At 45.1% G+C, this 20,161-nt stretch overlaps 1 protein-coding gene across 1 annotated transcript in view; it reads left to right on the top strand.

The window, feature by feature from the left end:
- The window catches only part of TXNDC11 (thioredoxin domain containing 11), a 440,118-nt gene that overhangs the window by 388,346 nt on the left and 31,611 nt on the right, over positions 1-20,161 (top strand). Inside the window, exons 10-11 of the mRNA XM_085632134.1 lie at positions 882-991; positions 6,311-6,391. Coding sequence (XP_085488260.1) covers positions 882-991; positions 6,311-6,391 — 191 coding nt within the window. The remainder of the gene's footprint in view (positions 1-881; positions 992-6,310; positions 6,392-20,161) is intronic.

The raw sequence follows: 20,161 nt of genomic DNA, 5'->3' as shown, positions 1-20,161 counted from the left end.
TTAAGCATAATAAAAGGTTACCACCGAAGACTGAGAGCCACTGGAATCCTGCCATTTGGCAGATGTGGTGTATTCTGCAAAATCATAGATTTACCGCACTTGCTACATAATCCACCATCTTCTGCATAATTTGTAGATTTCAACAAATTGACCAAAAACCTACCAAAAGACAAGAATGGTGCTGTGCAAAAGCAGACTCTTTACAAAGGTTAACGAGTCACCTTTCACTGACAAATTTCTGTATTCAGGTCTTCAACTGGAAGTAACGAGGTGAATCTTATTTCAGTTCACTTATTGTTTTAAAACCATACAATACATCAAAAATGTTTTATAGAAACTACAGGTATGACGATTAATCATTTGCCTTGACAGCATTAATCTGTGTCCCAAAAACAAATTGGTACGGCCACAGAATGTGCCGCCCAATTTGCTTTTTGGCAAAAAAGTGCAAATATTCCACAACAGAGGAAATATCCACTGTAGCAGAGGGTTTGAATGTTTTGGTATCAGAATACTTTCAATGCTAGCTAGCTCTACTTCCCTAATGCATCTTTCACGGAGTCGCCATCTTACTTCCTTAGGGCGAGGTAAGGAAGAACCCTAAGAGTCCACTTTTCCAGTATTAGGGGAGTGCTCCATAGTTCAGAACTCTATTTTGTCTCTAACACTATTACAGTTTTTTTCATTACTGCTCTCTGTTGAGAAGCATGTTGTATACTGAAAAATGAGTGTCTGATCCAGCCTGTTGGTTTAAAAGTCCCAGGTATGTCTCCTGGACCATAAAGGACTGATCTGGTTTCTTGGTCTTTTCTTTTGAGTATCTGCAAGCTTTGTTCTTTTTGGATTACATGCTTAACAGCCTTTTGCACCTTTTCTTGTAGGACGTCCTGCTTCTTTATTATGCGCCGTGGTGTGGATTCTGTACTGCGCTCAATCATATATTCATCAAGGTCGCCCGTCTACTGCCTGCAGAAGACTTTATTGTGGCGAGGTGAGTGATGAGGACATTAATACATGCATAAAACCTTGACTAAAATGTTTACTCCATGGAGTGACGCTTTGTCTTAAATACATTAGAAAGAGTTCTCTTTTATTATTCCGTCACCCCTTAAAATGTATGTTGACTCACGCATTTAAACTAGATTCAGAACATCATGAGGCAATAGTTCTGTATTTTCTCCAAATGTAGATTTAATTTCACCAATGAAATTAGTTTCAGATCTAGGCAGTCAGCGTTTAACATTCACCTGTACTTTGTCATTTCAGAGTCAATAGTGCACGGGTGTTTTGCTGATAAGTACAAGCAGTATAAAATGGCTGTTAGCTATTTGGTTTTCCTTATAATTTAATAATCCAGATTTAACACTGCCTCCGAGAGCATTTTTACCTAACATTTCACTATTAGTTCGTACTCTAGTTGGGAGTTAATCTTGAGCGCACGGTTTACTCTAAGGCAGTTTTCAAACTGTGGTACATGGGGTGTTTTCTTTAACACCAGAGACCTGTCACTCATACCCCCTTATTCTGATTGGTACAGTATATTTTTATAGGAAATACGATTGGCTCTCGTAGCAAGGGCAGCATTTTAGAAATTTATGGTGGAACAGCCATGGTTGATTGGATGGGAGTTGAAGAAGCTAGCACCTTAAAGGAGTAACTTCTTAAAATGTATAGTATAACATTGATGGTTGATTGGGTGGGAGTTGCAGTGGGTAGCACCTTGATAAAATAACATATTAATTGTAGAAAAGTGATGATTGATTGAATAGGAATTGAAGTAGCTAGCGCCTTCTTAGATTAACGTACTGGCATATTTTAAAGGTCTCTCAATTTGCACGAAGTTGCAGAAAGTATCCACCCAATCAGTGAGTTCATTAAGGAGGTAACACTTTCATTTTGGTCCTGTGAGTCTGGGCTAATTTCCTGGAATATCATCATGCCCCTCTTTAGTCAACTCAAATTTAAAAATTTGGTTGAGAATATTGTTTGTGTAATTTATTTTGTAATTTTGGCTCCTTGAACTATCCCCAAGGTGTTAATTATGTTACTACAAATGTTCAGTGTTCCACTCAAAGAACACAGAGTTCTGCTCCTAAGGGATCTTGCATCGGCTTGCATTTTCTTTGCTTTTTAAGCAGTTCTGCATTGAAATTCGATGACAAATGAGTACATTTTGTAGTCGGTGTGAATTTTGCATAACTAAAACAAGTTAGAAATCCACTTTCATTTCTGCTGCCATGCTCTTTAGAGCAGTGTAACATTTCTGTATATGTTCTTCTTTTAAATTGTTGACGCGTTCAATTTGAAAATGAAAGAGCCACCTTTAATATTTTGCCTTTTCAAATTAATTTTTGTAACAAGTGTTGATTTGAATAAATATTTGACAAGGTTTAATGCTCGAACCATCGGGTTCCCTGTGGAAATTGCACCGGCTCTTCCAGGAAGTCACTTAACAGATTGGGGAATGCTGGAACTTAATTCTGGTTTGTTAATGTACTTTAAGTGACTAGTAATTAAGTGACTGCCTTTGTGTGCTCTAAGACTCATGCATTCTGAATTGTGTGTTCAAACTCGACAGACTTAGTCATTGTGGTTGATGTGCCAGTTCTGCCTAATTGCACCCAGTGGTGACTTGGGCACCTTCTGAATGGTAGGGTGAAAATCACCTGAGGAATTGTACCTAAATGGCAAACCTCTCAAGCCAAAGACACGTCCCTGCGCCTTGTTTGATTTGCTGTTCAAACCCACCTCCTGTTTGTTGGGCCAGAGGGTCCATCTTCACCTGTGTTCTCCCTTTAGCAGGCCATTTTGCATAATCTAAAAAATTGTGTTTTCATTCTCGCCATCTGCCTCCTATTTTGTTTGCTCCTGAGCTCCCTCCTTTCTTCCTGGGGTTTACATTTAGTTGGATTTAGACTGTGAACCAGATGTGTTTTTCAGATTCAAACACGGTTGAATGCTGATACAGTGTTTAGCGTTGTAGCACCCCGTGCTTAACGTTGTTTCGACTGTGGCTTGGATCTGTATGATCTATCGGTGATATGTACTGGTGAGTGTTTTAGAGTTTCTCTTTTCTTAAACTCTCTATCTCGTTAAGAGTGAGGCCTTTTGCGTGAGGCAACCAGCTTAAGGTCTGTCAAGATCAACGGAGTGAGGTTTTTCTCTACAGCATACGATTCATTGAATAATGGTTATTCATTAGGTTAAAAGATGTTTTGGTGATTGCAGGTGTGTGTTCTTTAGTTTGTGGTGTTCTTTCAGCACTTGAAGATTATTATAAAGCCTGGCTTATTTCAGTGGGACATTGAATTTTAAACTTCAGACCAAATTAAGGTCTCTGTGTTTTCATTTTCTTTTTATTGGAATTTATTGAGGATTTCAGCATTGAAACAAACAAATAAGGCAATCAGACCCTTCTTTGTCCCGATTCCAGTCAAACACGGCCAAGGGGAAATTCATATAATTAAACTACACGGATTGCAGTCCTCAAGTATGATCCATGCTTTCCAGAATGATGGAAGATCCAACCGTAAACTTCTTCCACCTTTTATTTTGGAGGCATGTGCTTATGCCAGGTGCGACTCATGTAGGGCTTTATACACGAATATATGGAGAGATGTGAGGAAGGACTAAAGAAATGGACAGGACTAGGAAGGCGATCCAGGCCCTCTGGAGAAACACCTATTTTGGAGCCTGGAGGGAGGCTAAGGAAACATGAGGCGTTATAGTATACAAGCTCACAGTTTAATCTCAACCTGCTTGAACTGTCTGAGTCCAGTAACTCCCTAGATGCCCTCTAATATAGTCTCATATCAAACGTCTGGCACTAAATTCCCATTGCATCTGAGACGTTTTGATTTAGTTGTATTTTTGATTTTTAGGTCTCGCCTACGCAGCGCGCATGCCCTGCATAGGAGGGCCTTTAGCAGTCGCACTGCTCATTTTCAAGCACACACTCGTTCTTGTGGTGGGATCCATCTTGCGGGAGCGAGCAGCGGCGCCCGCTGCTCGCTCCCGCAAGGCAGATGCCGCCACAAGCACGTGTGTGTGCTTGAAACCATCTGCTGTCACACGAGTGCGCGCGCACCACGCAGCTCGCATGTTGATGACTTTGTTTTGCCTACCTCTTCTGCTTTAAAAAGGAGCAAGTCTGTGGCCATGTGACAGAACCAAACAATGCGCCTTTCTTTAGGTCTGCCCCCACCTGCTCCCCCCCCCCCCCCAATCTGTTTCCTTTGTTTTGTGATCATTGAAAAGAAAGAAAGCAGGCTGCTTTTGCATGTGCTGCATCTTTCTTTCCCTGGATAATTGTGGGACTCGGAAAGGGGTTAGAGCTGTAAAACATTATTCCGGTGTCTTTCAAAGATCAATAAATGGAAACTGCCCCACAGGGTTCTGTGTTTTCTTTGTTGGCAATAGGCAGTGTGCATACCTCTCGAGTTTGCCGCATATTTGTGTAGATTGAACTGATTAAGAATGTCTGTAACATGTTAACTGTTCAGTCTGGAGACAACTCGATTCTCTCTCTTTTTTTCTTTTTCTGCATCATTGAAAAGCTCTGTTCACGTCTAGACTTACGGTTTCATGTGGTCCTACCGTGCCATTCTGATTTGTCCGCAAGCAGACCTCAGGGAGCTCTTATTTGAAACAAACATTGGCACAGCCAATGGGTCTTGCCTTTGGGACCTGCTGCATAACTAAATACTTATAAGGTCCCAAAGGCGAGACCTATTGGCTATGCCAATGCTTGTTTAAATGGGATACATTTGTAAGGTAAAAGGTTCGCCAGTTCTCACCTCTCTAAGTCCATGGACTGCTGGTTTCGAATTTATTAACCCTCAGTATGACTTCAGATGTTGGTATTCAGGAAAGTCAAAGATTAAGAGCCCCGAAAGATACCAAATGTGAAATAAAATAAAAAAAACAATGAGCCAAACAGATCCTCAAAATACAGCTTTCATCAATATGTATCAAAGTAATGCTGAATGATACCAGCCTCAAACTTTGCCTTTACTGGGTGCACGATCGCTTAGTTGAAAGCACAAATAAACCAGGGCAGCCGGTGGGAAACTCCACATCCGCTGAGTGAGACAGTGTGAGCATTTGCTGAGATAGGTTTGAAGTGCTAGTGGAGAGAAGGAGGAGGAAACAGAAGCAAAAGTGCCTATTAAGTCGTTTCAGAAAAAAGGTAACTCGTTGGAAAAACAGACCCTGAAAACCACGGGGTAAATATCGTACATATGTAGAGCAAAAATAATGTTTCCTCTTAACAATCTGAGGTAATACTTTGTGTACCACAACATCCTATAACTGCATTAAAAGACTACGTCTCGAAGGTGTAGCAATTACGAGGTAATTCTCCTTGATTTAATATTGTAAAGTTCAACAGGGTGCACACTGGACGTTGTAGTTTGCTTCTTTTGTCTTTGATGCAGAAGAGTTGAGGTAAAACAAATGCCGTATTTTGTCCTTTCAATTGTATTAGCCATTCTACTTGTGTTTCTAATTACATATTGAACAACCACTGGCAAAGCCAATAAGTCTGGCTTTAGCTGGCAGCCTTTTGGGGTTGTCAGTGCTTATTCGTTTTGTAATGGTTTTTGCCAAACATCATTGTTGGAGAAGCTGTTGAGTCCTCAAAAGTCATAAAAAAAGTAAATTGTCTAAAGGAAAAAACACTTTTTGGTCTCAAAAATCACATTCCTATAGTAGGCCGCTACTTTGCGTGTTGATGTGCGCCTTCTCAAAAAGGGCCTCAATCACATTGAAGTTTGTCCTCGACTCAAGTGGTCCGACCCATTGCCCCATGCTGTGATGGGCAGAAGAAACGTGAATGACGCAAAATCAAACCAATAAACGAAAAGGGCTGGCTGAAAACCTCTATAATAAATATATTATAAATATAATTTTAGTAAAATCAAAAGGCCTTGTCTAAGGCCAGGCCTTATAAACCATCTAAGGCACAACCTAAGCCTTCATTGAACCCAAAATAGTCACAATATCTTACTAGAAAACATTTGATCGGCCTCTTTCACCTAAAAAACAATGTGTAGTTATCAGATGGTATTGGCGGATTGTGGCATTTGTGATATTGGGCTTATTTGAAAAGTATTTAACGATGATCCATATAGGTGTAAACATTTTGAGACACCACAGTGAGACTTGTCTATACATTGTTTTGTTCATTCAAACTCTAAAGACTACGTTAATGTCAGAGACACCATCCACGTTGTGTGGTAGCAAACCCTGTATCCCAGTAAATCTTATAAGTGTATAATTCTACTTTTGTTTGTCTTTTTATGTTTTGCAGGATTAACGTAGCTGAAAACGATCTTCCATGGGAGTTTATGGTGGATTACCTCCCGACCATTTTATTATTTCCTCACCGCAGGTAAATCATTCCTAAACTTTCAGTGCGAGTGTGCCCACAATGAGAGATTTTATCCACGACTTAAAAAAAAAAGCAGAGCTTCTCTAGTGATTATGGTGCCATTTAGGGATCATCTTGTGGTTTAGTCACAAAAGCTATCGTTCCACAGGACTCCGAGCAGGATCAGAGCGGGTGGGTTTGATGCGCATGACACAGATGTTGGTTTCCACGCAAGGATAGTGAGTCATTAAGTACTTACAGCGCCATCACAAAAAATTCTCTAGGATGTTAAGGGCGTTGTCTGCAGTCACTTTTCACCTGCATATTATTGATTTCAGGTGTGTAAGTCTAATTAATTTATTGGAAGCAAAACAAGACTCATCCTCCTAGAATGCCTGCATTAGGCTATCACACAAAGGTTCAGGGCTGGACAGTGTCTGTGCAGATCAAGAGGAAGATGATCACCCTATTAGATAGTAGAAAATGACCTGAAAAAGAAAAAGGTGGAGCACCTTAACGGGAAACTTTCATTTTGCCTGGTGCCATGCAAATCTAGAACTACAAGCATGTATTCATAATTACTTACAATCATTGCTTGTGCTGCTTGGCATCAAGCTACAGTATATACCTGCAAGCAATCTTCAGCCACTCCAAAAAATCTTCAGTGAACCCTCAATCATCCAAATCATGACAACATTGAATCGAGGGGGTATTACAGCAACAGCTCAGCTATCATGTGTTAGATATGAATTAAACGCTTTGGCCGTGTTTTGTTCTTTTTAAATAGTGGATCCGTATAGTAATAAGTCCCTACGAGGTTGCTTCAAAGCACTGAAAGGCTGGTTTAAAAAGCAAAGAGGTGCGAGTGGTACGTCGGTCGGCCGGGTGATGTGTGAGCAGCAGAATATCCTCCACTTGCAATAGATATGATAAATTAAAGAAAACGAAAACTGTCTCTATAGCTCTTACAACAAGGGCCCAACTTTCTTGCACTGGTAAAGGAATGTCCCCTTGATTTCTTTGGGGAAAAACAAGCATTTGCAAAGCCAACAGCTTTATGGCACTGTCAACAGTCTAAGCAGCTGAGTATGCACAAAGAACATGCGCTCGCGCAACACATGCAGTCCATCATATTTAGGTAATACAAACTGGCCCATGGACTGCCTGCATACGTGCACCTCAAATAAGTGTTCGAACACACACAGTAAGGCACACGTGGATGGGCTGTCCGTCGCATGCGCGAATTTGTGTCTCGCATTAAAAAGCAGCAATTACTAAATGGGCTCCAGAGCTTAAAAAATAAGGACTCCCGGGTCAACCTTGGCAAATGTAGATTTCATATGTTGGAATGGTAGGGACAGGGGAGTCTCTGGGGGGGAATCCAGTGACCAGTTACAAATGGTACTGTTTGTTTCTAAACACAGAACGAACTGCTATGAAAGAAAATCCAAGTGATTCTGTTTCTATCTTCCAAATGGTTATTGGAGGCTAGTGGTTAGTTTGTATTGTTATTAGCCCACTCAAATTTCTCTTATTTTTCCTGCTGGATGAATGGCGTAAGTATACAGAAATCCAAGTGCTGCAACTGGATCATTAGATTATGTTTGCAAATGCTCATCCAGAATTACACACAAAGCCTTATATATGGTCATTTTGTGCCTTTAACATCATCCGCCAAAGCCATTGATTGGCGCCATACATGGAGTTCTTTCCACTATTATGTCATCTCTCTAGTACTGGTTCTTCCACTTTACGGTATGGCCTTATGTAACAAACCAAGGCATGGGTCTCTTAATTTGTATGGTCTTTATTTCAATGGAAATTATATATATTCACTGTGTATGGACATAGGAAATGTGGGGGATTTCTCCTCTTCCCCAGATTTTGGAAGTGGGGGACACAGAAGACAAGGGTGTGGTGACAAGCGACACTGAAGTTTAAAAAGAGACAAGATGCAGTCCCTGTTTAAACTTAATTTTTTTTTTCAGTGATGGACTCTAGTTCTTCAGAGGCCATTCAATGGCCTTTTAAAAGTAGAGGATGCTTTGTTTTTTTAATTACTTCTTGTGCCTCCTGCAGTATCGCTCGCTCTTCAATCCACTTGCAAGGCATCAATTAAAGACGTGGTGGAGACCGATAAACAGGGATGAAAAGCTACATTAGCTTATCTATCCTCATTGAACAATACACAGCAGCAGTACCTTGTAACACTCCACTACTACAAAGGAGAGGTTATGCAAGCTTCCTTTAAAATACAAATTACCAAGACAGTTACATTGTATCATTATATCTGATGGAGGCTTCTAACCTTAACATTTTGCCAGGCGTCAGACTGGACCCGGAAGATGTTTCGTGAGCAGTACCCCTGTGTGCCGGTAGGGGGCACTTATGAGCTCTGGAAGTGACCAGTCTTCATCCTGCTCCAATGGGAACAGTCCAGCCCGAACTTGCAGGCCAGGTTTCCTCCCTGAACCAGAACACAAGCAACCTAGGACGGGTTTCAGCCGAGTTAGGGTTCTTCAACAAGGTATAGCTTGGTTCCAGTGGCACAGTGAGCCCGGGTCCCACATCTGGGCATTCCCGTCACACTTAGGGCTTCAAAATGCAAAAACAGCAAGGTGTTGGAGGGTCAAGACTGATTTGCACATGGCTGGGTCCAAACTGAGGTGGTATGTTAGGCACAAAACAAAGAATTGGATGCTACCTGAGTGATTGCCAATGGCTGAGATTAATTCAAGCATGCGATCCATCACCTTGTTGTTATTACATTTGAAAAGTGGACACTTAATCAGAAAGGTCAATAATATGGAAGATGCGAGGCAGTGGATAGGACATGTGCTCAGTGGGGACATACTAAGAAACTGCACAGGTTAGGGTAGCTCAGCGCCCCATTCCAAAAGCCGGCTTCAGCCATCCCTGCTGCTGCAGGGTACCCGTCTCGTCCTTGTCTGCGCAGCAACGCTTGCTCACTTTCGTGTGTACCAGAACCTATTGAATTATGAAGGGAGTCTCTTCCAAGATTGTCACTAGGTTGAAAAAGCGGCCATCCTAGTAGAGAACATTCGCCTTACAAACTTTTTTTAAATCTTTGGTCACCCAACTTGGAGTGTCATCGCAAACAGGTAGGGGCCGCCCTGTGCTAAGGTCCCGGCACCTCTCTTCTCTCCCTGACTTCGCTGCAACCCTTACTCATTCTGAAGTCTGCATCTCATTACATTATGAAGCTGCAGCTTTCGGACAAGAGGTGAGTCCTGAGCTATCGGCCTGCATTTACAATGATCAATGCGTTGCAATTCCTACACCATACTGATTGGCGGTTTCTCCTTAGCTCCTTTTTTTTCTTTTCCAAAATAGTCCCACTCTGTGTATGCTGTCCTGTCGGTTGAACAGAAATGTGAATGACTCTGCTTCAAAGTGATGGGCTGAAATAGCCTGACCGGAATGTTCCCAAAACAAAGGCTGATGTTAGAACAACAAAAAAATAGTCCACCTCTCCCTCCAAGAATTTACCCAAATAGTGACCAATCAAATTCTGGACTGCCTTAAAGGGGCTGGTCAACAAATGGATGGAGCCAAAGCCTTTCTCAGTGTATTTTGTATTTTCTTGTTAAGGCATAAGCTGTGGTTGATAGTTTCTAGTCAGACATAAAAAGAGAAGTCAGTGCTCCCTACTCTTCCTGATGCAATAATTGGTGATAAATCCACAATATAATTGTGAGAGCAAAAAGTAGAAAGCTCATGATTCCTATACTAGGCTGTCAGAAAATTGTCGTCTTCTGCTTGTTACAGGCATCTCCATACTGTATATGAGTGTGGTCTTCATTGAACACAAACCCTCTTTCAGGGACTCTGAATACATCACAGTATCATCTGATTTTTTGGGGATTTAAAAAAAAAAATGAATTTACTACTCTTACTTAAGGACCGGAGAAGCTGTGATGTCCAGTCTAACACAATCAGTTTTGTTATTTTAGAAATGCATTTAAAATGCATTCCACCTTGCACGCATGCAGCCCATGAGTCCTTACTTACGCTTAAGAGAGCGGATTTCTAACACTGGGATACTCCTATCTATTATGTGTTAGGCTTGCCATCACATACATAGCTCTACTCTCTAATTTGTTTATAGTTCTAAAGCACAACAATAAATGGGCTATTTACAAATACTAAACAAACAACTTAAATACTATATTTTTATACTTAGGTTGTTAGTATAGGAACTTAGTAGTTTTTTTGATGGCCCATGCCAAGTGCAGACCTGTTATGCAGACGATTCTGTCTAAACAGAACATAATGGGTCGTTGTGCTAGACTTTGGGGCTCACTTATCAAGACTTTACGCCACTACAAAGCAGTGCAAAGTCCTGATAAAGTATTTAGACCCCGATTTACAAACGTTTTGCATCGGGTTTGCATTACGTTTCTAATGGTGTACTAGTGGGATTTACAATCCAACAGAAATCACGATTTGCGTTGACTTGTAACAAAAAGTATCTCAAAGCTGCGCAGTGTGCTGCCTTTCATTACTTATTATGCAACCGTCCATAGGCTGTGACACAAATTTCTATCTACAAAGAAATATAGACAAGGGTTTGTGCAAAAATCCATTGCCTCCTTGAGGCAGGCATAATGAGGGGAAATGTTTTCATTTCTTCTTGGTTTTCCCTCTGCATGTGTTCATTCAAGGGCGGCTTCTTCTCCTTCACAAGGCTGCGGGAGGAGGGTTGGATAATATTGAACAGGCTTCTGATTCCATGGTTAACCACAAACGTTCTTGATGCATTGTATGTGACTCCAAACTGGACAGATAGGATAAACCCGTTCCCCTGATGAATGCCCCATTCCCGAGATGAAGGTAGGAACATGTTGGTGTAATACCAGGGTACTACATTATACAGATGTCCAGGTTTCCATACTGTTAACTATGTGAGTAATCAATATTATTCAAAATCACCTTTATATACGTTTTAACACTTCTAATCTCTGGTCCTCAAGAATACGAAGGGTGGGCGGAATTTGCAAAATTGACTTTCGCAAATTATCGCGAAATTGCACAAAGTCTCCGCGAGCATGCAAAACTTTCGCCAAGATCCAGAGATTGCTTTTCCCGCCGATTCGCGATGTGTTTTTGCGTGCTTGCGGGGAAATATATCTCCAACTTGTCCATGCGGTCGCTAATGGGCGCAGCCATCTTGCTTGCGATGCTTATTTCCTGTTTGCGATCGCAATGACGTGTTCGCGATCGCAAACTCTCGGGGATAGTGCGACCGGCTACCAACAATCCAACATCTTGTGGCGCGCGCGAACAGATAGGAAAACTCGTTGGGGAACGCAGGGACCCGGTAAGTCACGTCCGCGCATTTTTTAAGCGTGAACAAGAAAAATACTTCCGTTTCACGGCAGGTTGCGAAAGCTTTGACATTTTCACGCGGAACGCGAAAATGTAAAAATATCGCAAATTCCGCGAACGGAACAAAATTTACCGCCCAGGCCTAAAGAATACTAAACTTACCCCTTCCAATTAAAGAGTTCTCTGGAGAGCCCACCATGGATAGCAATGCCATATCCCCCATCGAGGGAGGGGCTCGGTGACGAAGCAAGTCACTTAGGTGAGTTAGGGCCTTCATCCTTTTTAATTTAAAAAAACCCAAAAAAACACTTCCTGTGATGCTCTATTTGTAACTCCATGTACTTCCCTTTTCTTTACAAAATTACAAGGGCTTTATCATGTACCTTTGCTGTTAACTTACTTGCAGGATGTACTTTGACACATCTAGTAACCCCCCTCCCCTCCACCCCTTTCTTTCTGATATATTTTCTGATTCTGTGGTGCAGAGACACAAACTTTTTTTCTTCCCAACCTGTTCCCGTAGGAAATAATTCACTGAATATCTTTGTATATATTGTATAAAATCTTTAAACTCCCTTACAACTTGGCTTCTTCGGATTTATGATTGTGATACATGTCACATGGTTGCGTAGCCTAAAGCTGTTTTGCTGTAATCCTCTAGATGGACAAGTTAAGTGCATTACAAGCTATAGAATCACACTTAGTGATGTGGCCCCCTTCATGTAGTCTGTATACTCTCTTAAATGTTTTGGGAATTTACATTTACATATTGCCAGGTTCATCTTCTGCTATACTACATAGAAATAACCAATGCTGTTTTTCAAGTTTCTGACAACTTTGCCACAAAATGTTCCCACTGATCGCTTTATACTTGCTTGTGAACTGTAGTCTGGCGCTCTATAAAAATACTTTTTGAGTGAAACAATTTGTGGCATTACTTTTTTGTGATTTGTTGAGGACTGTAATCAGCAAAGTAAACAATGGGAAAACTGCATGGTCTCTCATGTAATACATACGCCTTTGAATAGTCTGTATATAATCACTCCCATCATTTGTGGAAATGCTCAGATCAGTGTTCCTGGGCTGTTGAAATGAGATGTGGATTGAAGTGTGACAGAACCTTCAACTACCCTGTCTTCCTGCCATTGTCCTACATGAAGCCATGTTGGTCTGTAAGGCTTGATTAGAACAGTCCTTCCAGACCCAATCACTTGTATTCATCTGAACTTCAGGAAAACCACAGCAGAAATCTGCCTGACCTAAGATCGAGACAACTCATATTGCTGTTTTACTGAAAAAGCTGGCACCATTCCTAAGGTACTAGAGCGATCCTGCTGGGAACACTAACGTCACTGTTCCAAAGAGCAGCATCCTGACCTTGAAGTAAAAATAATACACAGCTGTGTGGATCTATGTGACTGAAGACTTGAGTCTACCCAGGAGGCATGAGTGTGTGCATCCAGTTGGCCAGAGTTGACACAAGGGCCTCCGAGTAACCCAAAGGGTTGCAGACCTTCAGGAGGCTTTACTGGTGTGGTGAGCGTGCTTCGCCCTGTTCAACCCATAATTCTCAAACTATGTGGGAGTCGTATCATCGCTTTGTAAGCCCCAGAACTATGGGGGTACTCGTTTCATTTTACATATATTTAGGGTATCCTGGGCTGAGGCTCTTTGCACTCATTCGGAAACTTTTTGATCTATTCCACTATTCTGTGTTGTGAAGATAAGCATGTGGCAGATCCCTGACCTGATATCTAGTTTCAGATTGATGCCAGTGAGTTAGGGTGGGCATCTTGGCAATTTTTAGGAGGACTAGCTTTAACTGGAGATTGACTATGAATACTAGATCAAACACATCTGAATTCCACGCCGAGTATCACCCCAGGGAGTAAGCCTTGACTGTTGGAGCTAGGTAGCCATGGGAAGTCCGTTATAGTAATGGAGAAACTTGATTATCCAATGGGAGTGTAATAATATCTGAGGTCCTGAGATGCCAGTGGTACACAACTCCCAACACTGTTACTAACCTGTGAATGGTGACTGGGACAGGAGCCAGATAAATATGCTAGGAGGTATGTGGACCTGGAGTAGTAAAAAAAAAAAAAAGTTTTATGGCTCATAACTTTACACTGCTAGCATTAACAGAGATACACTGGAGCAAATGCTGCTGATGCTTCATGTCTACCCTCTGATTTGTGGGGTTATATCAGAGCTTTATTCCCGCAAACCCAGTCAGAATGAGATTTTGTTTGCATGGGTACCTGATGGGATTCTGTACACGCTAATTATAAGAGTACTTTGTATTGCTACTGCTACAACTGGGGGTCAATACAATGTTTCCACGGGCATACAATACTACTCCTTAGGTTTGCTGTTGATATACAGAATGTCAGCTTGACTTTATTGAAGTTTCGCAGAACTGCGGGGATAAATATCTGAAAGAAACAGTTAGTTATAGATTCCTTACCTTAGAATTACCCCGTGCGCGGACATCAGTTCTTTCTTTTTCTGCGCCAGCATGCGCAGATCCAGAGAGAGTGGTACCTCCGGTCACATTTTGACTTACTTTTTTCGCGACTTTTCTCAACTTTGTTTTTTGAGTCCATCGACTCCTGGTGCACGAGGGATGCCCGGCTTTAAGGCTTGCGATTCCTGTAACCGACTGTTGTCGGTGACAGATCCGCACCACGTGTGCCTCTACTGCCTGGAGCACGACCACGACCCCAAGTCGTGCTCAGACTGCCGGACCATGGCCCTGAAGTCTTTGCGGGAGCAGTCCGAAAGCTCCTTGAGGCCCAGAGGTTGGCTCTGCGTCGCTCGAGGTCCCGGTCACGTAGGAGGTCGAGGGACCAATCGCGGAGCCAACACCATTCTTCCTCTAAGTCTTGGCACTTGGAGTCAGGTAAGTCAAAGCACAAGTCGAAGAAGCATCGTCGCTCTTCGACTTCTCCCCGTCTGTTGACGGCCCCTCCCGTGGCTCTGCGTGTGGAGCACGTATGGTCGGCTGCGGGTCCCCTCCCCTTCCTGGGACCGAGAATGACCCCTGCCCAGTTTAGTCAGTTCTACGAATCGAAGCACGCCATCTTTGGGTAGCCCGACTCCGCCTGCGGTCCTTCAGGCCCCGCGGACTCAGCTAGGAGCCTGGGCCTTTGGCATCGGCAGCTTCGACGCCGCAGGGTCCCCTTGGATCCAGGCCTGGATCCGAATCGGCACCGGTTGACTTTGTTACGCCTCCCCCGGCGCCGATTCCACTGGCACCAAGTCTGCCACCAGCGTCGGCTGTCTCCCCAGCCGACGTTGACCCTGGCCTCCACCTCGTGGTAGACACTGAGTCGGACCGGCGTCGACCACCGACAGGTACTTTTATGCCCCTGTTCTACCCTGGCTCTTTGAGACCAGATTGGCAGCCAGAGGACCCTTTAACCGACCGGTTGGTGTATGAGCAGGACTGGAAAGAGGAACTGGGGGAAGCCAGTGGTTTCAATACCTCACCAGACCTTGGCATGTTGTCTCTTCCTACCGTGGCTACGGAGGAGGGAGTGTCATATGCAGTGGTGTTGCATAGGGCGGCTGAGGCTCTCCACCTCATGCTACCTACGGTGGCAGTCAGGACTAACCTCCTGACAGAGGTGCTTCAGCCGGCAGCAAGCTCTTCGGAGCCCCTGCTGCTGTTTAATGAAGCCCTCACTGACATCCTTTTGGGCACCTGGTCCAGATCCAATGCAGGGGCTCCTGAGGACAGGATGATTGCCTAACACCACCGCCCAGCACCGGGTGACCCCACTTTCCTCTCCCAACACCCCACCCCTGAGAGCTTGGTAGTCAAAGCCTCCACGTCCAAGGGTGCATTCCCTACCGCTTCCCCAGACAAGGAATTCAAAAAGCTGGATCATCTTGGGAAGAAGATGTTTCCTTCCTCCAGCTTTGAACTGCGGTCGGTAAACACCGCATGTCTATTGGGCCATTACACCCACTCCGTGTGGGACATGGTTGCGCAAGTGCTGCGTCAGTGCCCGGAGGAGGCCCGGACCGTACTCTCTCGGACGGTTGCCGAAGGGAGAGACGCAGCGTTGGAACTGCGGTCGGTAAACACCGCATGTCTATTGGGCCATTACACCCACTCCGTGTGGGACATGGTTGCGCAAGTGCAGCGTCAGTACCCAGAGGAGGCCCGGACCGTACTCTCTCGGACGGTTGCCGAAGGGAGAGACGCAGCGAAGTTTACCATCCACTGTGGGCTGGATACCGCCGACTCACTGGGCAGAACGATTTCCATGTCAGTAGCCCTTCGACAGTACAACGTGGTTGAGGTCGACTGGTTTTTCCCGGGATGTCCAATCCACTCTTAAGAATATGCCCTTTGATGGCCATCACCTTTTCGGCGACAAGGCAGACCATGCACTGGGGCCCTTTGAGGCCTCTCGGGCTACGGCCAGGTCCTTGGGCCTCTCCACCTCCCACCCTGCGCAGTCTGCCTTTCGCCCCTTTCATGGCTACGGAAGGGATGCCCTGCCACATCCTACCCAGAGCCACAGGGGGGAGCAAGCTGCCCAGCCTCTTCATGGCCGGGGACGTGGGAACCAGTGCCGTGGTTCGGGGGCCAGCGGGTGGGCCAGTCCACCACTGATCCCTCTGCAGCAGCCTCCAAACCCTCCTAGTCCGACCTTTCAGGGCCACCAAACGCCAGTGGGCAGCAGGATTCGCCATTACCTCCCCACTGGCACAACATCATGACGGACAGGTGGGTGTTGCAGATATTCTGAAGGGGCTACTCCCTCCCCTTCGAGACTACCTCTCCATCCATGCCACCTCAGCACCATCACATGTCAGAGGATCATCTGGCCCTTCTCCAACAGAAAGTTTTGGCACTCTTGGCCAAGGTAGCAATCAAGCGCATTCCTGTCCCAGAAGTAGGTTGTGGTTGCTATTCCCGTTACTTTCTGGTGCCCAAGAAGGACAAAGGCCTGCATCTTATCTTGGATCTCAGGAACGTCAAAATGTTGACGCTCGCTCAGTTCTTGCCTGCCCTCGACCCCGGAGACTGGATGGTAGCATTGGACTTGCAGGATGCTTACTTTCACATCCCCGTCCTGCGGGTCTACCAGCGTTACCTGCGGTTCACAGTAGGCCACGAGCACTTTGTTTGCCGTGCTCCCCTTTGGCCTTAACAGCGCCCCTCGTGTGTTCACCAAAGTGATGGCAATGGTCCCAGCTCATCTGCGCAGATCATGGGTTCCAGTCTTCGTCTATCTCGACGACTGGCTGTTGAAGGCGGACTCGCCCCAGGCTGTCGTCTCGCACCTTCAGACTATGGTCAACATCCTGCATTCGCTGGGGTTCTCCATCAACGTGCCGAAGTCACACCTGACCCCCTCTCAGAAGCTCCTCTTCATTTGAGCGGTTCTGTACATGACGCAGTTTTGGGTTTATCCTCCGGAACAACGAGTCCGGGATATTCGTGCTATGATTCCGCTTTTTTCAGCCTCTACCCCGGGTCTCTGTCAGGATGACCCTCCGGCTGCTGGGTCTGATGGCCTCCTGCATCCTGCTGGTGGATCAGAGGCCTCTGGTCTCCGGCGGAGTCCGGGTTTCACGTCAACCTTCTGGAGCTTCGGGCGATTCGTCTTGCACTCAAGGCATTCCTTCCCTTTGTCCGGGGAAGAGTGGTGCCGGTGTTCACAGACAACACCACCGCCATGTGGTACTGCAAATAACAAGGCGGGGTGGGGTCGTTGACCCTATGTCAGGAGGCCCTCCGCCTCTGGACATGGCTGGAACATCAGGGCATATCCCTGGTGGTTCAACACCTGGCAGGTTCCCTGAACGCCAGGGCGAACGAATTCAGCTGCAGGTGCATGATGGATCAGGAATGGCATCTTCACTCTGAGGTGGTGCAAGGTCTCTTTCTGCAGTGGGGAGAGCCTTGGTTAGATCTATTCACCACCGGAGAAAACGTGCTATGTCAGCAGTTCTGCGCATTGGAATTTCCAAGTCGGCACCCGTTACTCGACGCTTTTTATTGCGAGTGAAGTTACGGTCTTCTATAAGCCTTTCTGCCTATACCACTTCTGCCCATAGTGCTGAAGAAGATCAAGTGCAGTCGGGCCCAAGTTATTCTTGTAGCTCCGGATTGGGCACAAAGAGTCTGGTATCCAGAGCTTCTCAACATGGCCATCGATCCTCCGATCTGACTGCCTCTTCGGGAGGATCTTCTGTCACAGCAGCAGGGGACGGTCCTCCACCGAACCTGTCCAGCCTCCACCTCCTTGCGTGGAGATTAAGCAGCGGCAGTTCATGTCGTTTGACCTGCTTGCCGAGGTCTGCGATGTTATTTTGGGAGCCAGGTGTCCCTACACTAACACGGTATACGCCTGCCGATGGTAGAAATTTGTGGCATGGTGCACAGCAAAGGCTGTGGATCCCCTTTCCGCCCCTCGTTCTGAGGTTCTCTTGTTCCTCCTTTCTTTGGTCCAGCAGGGCTCTGCTCTGGGCACTCTAAAGGGCTACCTCTCAGCCATTTCAGCCTTCCTTAGGCTTCCTGATCAGCCTTCTCTTTACAAGTCCCCTGTTGTAAATAGATTCCTTAAGGGCATTACTCATCTTTTTCCTCCTGTTCCCTTCGTAATGCCCCAGTGGGACTTCAACTTGGTTCTTACCTATCTTATGTGTGCTCCCTTTGAGCCACTACATAACTGTCCTCTCAGGCTTCTCACTTTAAAAACTGCCCTTCTGGTGGCCATCACCTCTACCAGCAGGGTGAGTGAGCTGCAAGCTCTTTCTTCCAAGCCTCCCTTTCTGGCTGTCAAACCTGACAAGTCCTACAAACTAGACCTTCCTTTCTTCCAAAGGTGGTTACTTCTTTCCACATTGGCCAAACCATCACTTTGCCCACCTTCTTTCTGCCTCCTTCATAAGAGGAAGAGAGGCTCCACCGTCTGGATCCAAATGTGCGCTTTCCTTTTACTTGAATTGCACAAAACAATTCTGGGTGGATGACCAGCTCTTTGTTAGTTACGTGGGCGCTAAGAAAGGTCGGGCGTGCACAAACAGACCATCTCCAGGTGGGTCGTTCTGTGCATCAAGCCTTGCTATTCTTTGGCAAAGGAGCCTCCAGTGGGACTGTGTGCCCATTCCACCAGGGGGGACGGCAGACACCACTGCTTTGGGACAGGGAGTCCCCCTCAATTACATCTGTCGGGCAGCTACGTGGGCATCGTTGCACACATTCACCAAACACTACTGCGTAGACAGCCAAGTCCGGAGAGACGGCTTCTTTGGCAGTTCTGTTCTCCAGGACTTTCTGGTGTGAACTTAGTTCGCAGCCCAACCTCCGGGGTTGGTATTGCTGGAGTATCTATTCTAAGGTTAGGAATCCATAACCAACTGTTTCTTTCAGATGAACAAGTTAACGGTAAAGATATATCTGTAAGAAACCTAGGTTAGTTATAGATTCCTTACCGCCCCACCCATGCTCCCCATTCTGCGAACTGACTTCTAGGGTTAAGGACATCCTTTTAGAGCCCTAGTTTTGTGAACCAGTGGTCAGTATCTTGCATGGCTCTGCGCTACTGGCGTGGAAAGTCGTGTACAGAACTGACGTCGGTGCAGGAGAGCAGCGTCTATGTAGCTACCGTAAAGTCATCCCGGCGACCACGACACCGAACGCGGAGTTGACCGACGCCCCCTTCCAACGCGCAGGCGGACTACTGACAAAAAACTTTCCGGATCCAGTCTGACGCCTGGGGGTAATTTTAAGGTAAAGAATCTATAACTAACCTATGTTTCTTATAGATATATCGTTACTGAAGGTAAGTAACTTGTTCATTAATTCCTTTAACAATCTTTGTTATGAAACATAAATGTTACCATGACAAGACTATGTATCCATTATACATGCATCACATGCTGGACCTCACAGTAAGATTATGCTGTTGATAAGTCTGTTTTATATGTACATTGCTAGACCCATTATGCAATCATGTTATTTTCTACACAGCTCTTAAATTATCCTTTGTTTATTGGACAGCATAATAACATCTCGTACAGAATGCCTTGTCTGATGGCTTTAACCATGACACACTTTTCTGTAATGTGCACAATCAGTAATCACATTATGACTCAATTTCCAAATGTATCTTGTTTTCCTTGATTAAAAGGCTAGTGTTGCGGGGCAGACTCTAGCCACAGCCGAAGATGACAGTCTGAAAAATGAGCTCTGTGGTGCCAGAGAACCTTGGGGTTTGCGGCAGAGCGCTCTGAGCCACGGGGTTCTCGCCCCTACATAGTGTAGTCTCAACTTGTGCCGTTGTCTCTGCCAGGAGGGCCTGCCCCGATACTTGTGTGGAGGGGTGCAGCCGACAAGGAGCAGGCCGCATGACTGAGTAACAGCACACAATTCAGTCCTCTCGGATGAAGTGACTGCAACGCATTGCCATACATTAG

The sequence above is a fragment of the Triturus cristatus genome, chromosome 10, assembly GCF_964204655.1.
Source record: "Triturus cristatus chromosome 10, aTriCri1.1, whole genome shotgun sequence".
Taxonomy (NCBI): domain Eukaryota; kingdom Metazoa; phylum Chordata; class Amphibia; order Caudata; family Salamandridae; genus Triturus; species Triturus cristatus.
This window is presented reverse-complemented; position numbering and strand designations above follow the sequence as displayed.